This window comes from Aspergillus foveolatus, assembly GCF_047715535.1.
Source record: "Aspergillus foveolatus strain CBS 279.81 unplaced genomic scaffold BDW70scaffold_285, whole genome shotgun sequence".
Taxonomy (NCBI): domain Eukaryota; kingdom Fungi; phylum Ascomycota; class Eurotiomycetes; order Eurotiales; family Aspergillaceae; genus Aspergillus; species Aspergillus foveolatus.
The window spans coordinates 1-4,750 of record NW_027396349.1 but is presented as its reverse complement, the minus strand read 5'-3'; the positions used below and the strand labels follow the sequence as shown (position 1 = coordinate 4,750).

The 4,750-nt window shown below is 49.3% G+C and overlaps 2 protein-coding genes across 2 annotated transcripts; both read left to right on the top strand.

The window, feature by feature from the left end:
• Positions 1-1,356: 1,356 nt before the first annotated feature.
• BDW70DRAFT_146190 (ankyrin repeat domain-containing protein) lies at positions 1,357-2,173 on the top strand (the record flags this gene model as incomplete). The annotated part of the gene is given in 2 exon segments (XM_073738550.1): positions 1,357-2,018; positions 2,032-2,173. A coding segment is annotated over 1 exon segment (512 nt), but the record flags the coding sequence as incomplete, so codon positions are not given.
• Positions 2,174-2,280: 107 nt separating this feature from the next.
• Positions 2,281-3,455, top strand: BDW70DRAFT_146189 (uncharacterized protein). The gene is made up of 2 exons (XM_073738549.1): positions 2,281-2,751; positions 2,797-3,455. Exons 1-2 carry the CDS (start codon positions 2,375-2,377, stop codon positions 3,143-3,145), a joined length of 726 nt encoding a protein of 241 aa, XP_073590445.1. The 5' UTR covers positions 2,281-2,374; the 3' UTR covers positions 3,146-3,455.
• Positions 3,456-4,750: the final 1,295 nt, after the last annotated feature.

Genomic DNA, 4,750 nt, shown 5'->3' with positions numbered 1-4,750 from the left:
GCAACTGTTGTGGTGGGCTATATATTTGTCCCGTGGCCACAGTCCAGAACCGTGGCCGCTGGGTGCCGCGATCTACACCTGCGCCAACTCTACCTCGCCCAATCATATGCTGCCTGGCCGGACGCCGAACCATTTAAGGGTCTACTTCCCTCACCTAGTGGCCTTCTTTGAGACCTCCCATCTCACCCACAAGATGCCTCATCTCCTCTCCCTTCCGCCCGAGCTTATTATTATGATCTGTCGCTTTTGCAGTGCAGGAGACCTTCTCTCCTGGGCTCTAGCATACCCTCGCAGGTCGGACTTGGTTCTGGATGAGCTTTATTCCCTCAATGCTCATCATGACGGAGCTTCAGCTTTATTCTGGGCAGTCCAGAATGATAGGCCATCCATGGCAGCAAAGATCCTTAAGCACGTGTCTGATATCAACGTGATTTCCGGCGGTTCCACTCCGTTCATCAAAGCGGCAGAGTTTGGCTCGACGTCTGTTGTGGAACTGATGATTATCGAGCGGCCAGAGCTGGACATAAACTTTCAGCTTTGCGGCTGTAGTGCACTCTGGATAGCTGCATTCAACGGCCACAGTCCTGTTGTGCAGGAATTACTACGGCACCCTCATATTCAGGTTGACCATCCTGGACGGGCTGATCTTACTCCATTCGCAGCATCGGTTATGCAAGGACATCTCGAAGTATCCCAGATGCTTTGGAATACCGGCAAAGTTGATGTTAACCATAAGGCCAGAAATGGACAGACCCCACTCTTTCTTGCGTTGGAGCGCCGTGACGAAGCCTTAGTTCACTACCTATTACGGAGGCCTGGGATTTCTCTTGAATGTATGGATGAGCTCGGAAGCACGCCCATCAATAATGCTGTTCGCTACGACCTCATACCCGTTGTCAGATTATTACTAGATATGGCCCCGCGGTTAGCCGATACCGAAGACAACCAGAGAAGGACCCCATTGCTCATCGCGGTAGAGAGCGGTAGGCGTGATACTGTTCGACTTCTTCTGGACGCGGGGGCGAGCCCAAATCTAGCTGACAACGAGGGGCGAACGCCCTTATAATCTGCATTGTTTCACGGCAAGCTGATGGTACAGCTACTTCTCTCCTATGGTGCCGATGTCAACGAAATCGATTCCTCAGAGCAAGGACTACTGCATAAGGCTATTATATATAATTGCGCGGAAGCAATTCCAACATTACTTGAGTTTGGGGCCGACCCTAACCTCAGAGACGCGCGTGATTGCACAGCATTGGGCACTGCGATAGATGATGGATATCATTCAGCAATTCGGTACTTGATTTCAGATAAGCATGTGGATCTGAACGCGCTGTCTGGTGGATATCCTCCTCTCACCATTGCCATTATGAACAACCAGATTACGACTGTTCGCTTGCTGTGCGCGGTAAGCAAGCTTGATCCAAACCAGCTGGACCATGACTCCCAGACACCTCTCAACACCGCGATAATGTATCATCGTATGGACATAATGAATGTTCTTTTGCAGAGACGGGATATTTCAGTCAACAGGATCGGGGCTACTGAGTCTCCCCTCTGCACGGCGGTTAATAGTGATAACCGGCATGCTGTGCAACGACTCCTTCAGTGCCAAGGCATCAACATCAATGACGGGTCCTTGATGCGGGCAATCCAAATGACATCTATTAATACTGTGGATGACCTTTTGGAAGCAGGGTGTGATGTTAATATTAGGGATGAGTATAGGACATCTGCGGTAATGGAAGCCGCAAAACTTGGATCAACAGAGATCCTCGACCGCCTACTCCAGTACCGCGAAGTTGATATCAATGCTAAAGATGAGAGGGGACGCACAGCTCTGTGGTGGGCAGCGTATCGAAAACAAGAAGGGGCGTTTAAGCTCCTACTTCGAGACCAGAGGATTTCCACCAACAGACACCACCATGGGCCTCGTTTCTCTTTCTACCTTCTCCGGGATCCGGCTATTCGTGTCATGGTGCAAGGTACCCCGCTGGGGAGGGGCAATTTGGCGAGGCGGTCTCGGGTATATCGCAGTCGTGCTAATTTTTAGATTAGTCTTGCTGTATGGTGTATCCTGGATTACTATTTTTATTTGCTTTTCGCTCTACTGTAGATCTCTTCTTAGCGCGTGGCGAGCGGGAGATCAGCTGTGGATACTGGGGTGTCAACTGTGGGTCGGCGTGGCTGGCGTTATCTCGGGATGTCAGCCAAGTGGGCTGTGCTGTATAAATACAGGGCGGATTCTAGTTGTCCCTGTGTTCATGGAAATACAGTCTTGCTCCTTGTCGTGAATAGTAAATTCCCTTCAATACATTAGTGATCGCCTGGGTGCTCCCTTGATCTGTTCTCCGATACAATAGTTTCAGTTACGATGGATATCAAATTCCTATTGGACAAGGAAGAAGATGTTGGGGAGAACAGTGCATGCGGCCCTACGGGTGCTATCTCCCTACCAACGTATCCACTTGCCAATCAGTGCAAAGGCGATCCGATTTCCTCCACCAATCCCTGTTCGATCCACCAAGTCGTTACTTCGGTGAAAGCCCCATTCAATCTGGACGAGGATGCAATATTCTTGCTTCTACTGGACAAGCTGCGACATTCGTTGCGCAGTATGCTGCGGCTTTTCTTGTCACGCTCGGATGAGGATATACGCAGGCGACATGATGAACTTGACACTTACCAATACTCGCAAGCGTGTCCAATGTGCCAGATCTTGAGGACAAGGTTGGAAAGGCTACGGTATCAGTAAGTTTGAAATATTAACAGCTAGCGGCTTCTGACTTCTTGAAGATACTACAGTGCATGCTGGACAACTACTCATTGGTTTCGCAATTACATGTTGGATATCATGGTACCCCTTCCGTCGTATCTTGAGGTTGGTGAAAGAACTGCCCTACCACTGGTCGTCCGAGTGCGCGGAAAGCAGATAAACCTGTACGGCTTCTTTAGCTTTGGCATGTATCCTGCATCAACGTGGCTTTTTTCCGAAGTTCGGATTGACAGAGACATTTACTGGGTGTTTCCCATCGGCCAGCTTCCCAAAGTGGGAACATGGATCTTTCAAGTGTGGGCGAATGGTGGCCACCTGACTACATTTATAGTTAGCTGCCAGCCCCGACGAGGCCAAGGGTACATCTGAATAAAGCAGCAGAACGTTATGTTGTATCCGGCATTCTGAGAGGAAGGCTCTGGCTGGAGCTAGCCGCAGATTTCGCTTTGCTCAGGGATCAGTGATTGCTATTCTCAGCTTACCCAGCATCACATTTTTTTAGAGCGACAGTGATTACATGACTAGCCTGGATGCCGCACCACAGGATTGAAAGCATGGTACTGAGGTCTAGGTATTGAGCTGCTAGCATGCAAAAGCTGTAGATTTTGTGTCCTTGAGATGTAGTTCATTTGAAGCTAAAGATAATGTTATCACCACTTCTGTTCTTTAGTGTTTCTTGCATAACCGGGATACTTAGGCTATCTCATGTAATAGTCAAGTCCAGAGGCATCAGAAACGTCCTTTTACCCTCGACATTGACAAAATATTTTCCAAACCCTAACCTGAAAGACACTAAACCAGGTCTGTCTAGTTCGGCAGACTGTACCTATTACCCAAAAGAGTGGATACTGAAGTGAAAAAAAAGTTTTTCGTACCGAACCTGTACCTGTGACCAAAAACTTGATATTCTATGCGTCATGCTGAGGGTTAGCCTAAACACCGCCTTTGTAGATAAACATATTTTGACTCCCAATTTTATGGTACAGCCAAAGCATTCATTGGCAACTTGATATGGAAGTTATGGGATGGAAGACGGCGGATGAAATCGAATAGTTATTTTGACCCTCAGTAATACCCAGATAACCTGCAGGGGCTGCGAAGTCGTCATTGATCGTTATCAAATACTCGGTCTAACGGCCTGCGGGTCAATTATGGATTGCCCTCTGGGTCCGGATCTACAAACCAGCTTTGGCATGGTTAATAATGTTGTCGCGAGAGCCTGAGACCACTAATCTCCTGTCTGCCACTGCTCAGCGTCGTTTGGTACAGGTTATATAGAATATTCTGGAGTTTCAGGGTGGCAAAATCAGTAAGTATAAAGGGATTGTGGGCCCCAGGCCCCCGTTTTACAGAGAGAAGCACCTGGAATATTGTGCAGCACAAGATGAGATTCCTTAATCCAACCATAAAAATGTCAAGCCGCCTGATCTATGGCCAAGGACCACGTTGTTGCCACTCGTAACCGCAGACGTCGCCCGAAAGTCCGGTGGAAGCCAGATCAAACGCTGCCCGCTGCGAGTAACCCATTTCTCATATATGAATATTACATTCTCTGGGCGTTCAATGGAGGAGTTGCAAGCTTGGTGGTTCAAAGGAAGTGAACCGCGGTCGGTATTGAGGCAGCCATTATCTGAGAATGACAAAGTATATACTACTACGTCAAGATGATGTTTATCCTTCTCAAGCCCCGTGGCTGCGTCCCAGAACCGGACTGTCCCGTCATTAGAGGCAGACGCGACCATCTGCCTGTCAGGTGAGAAGGCCACTGCGTTGACTGAGGCCTCATGGCCCCTAAGGACCTGCTTCTCAGCACCGGAGGCCGTGTCCCAGAGCCGGACTGTCTTGTCACCAGAAGCAGACGCGACTGTCTTGTCACCAGAACCTGACGCGACCGTCTGCCCGTCAGGTGAGAAGGCCACTGCGTTGACTGAGTCCTCATGGCCCTCAAGGACCTGCTTCTCAGCACCGGAGGCC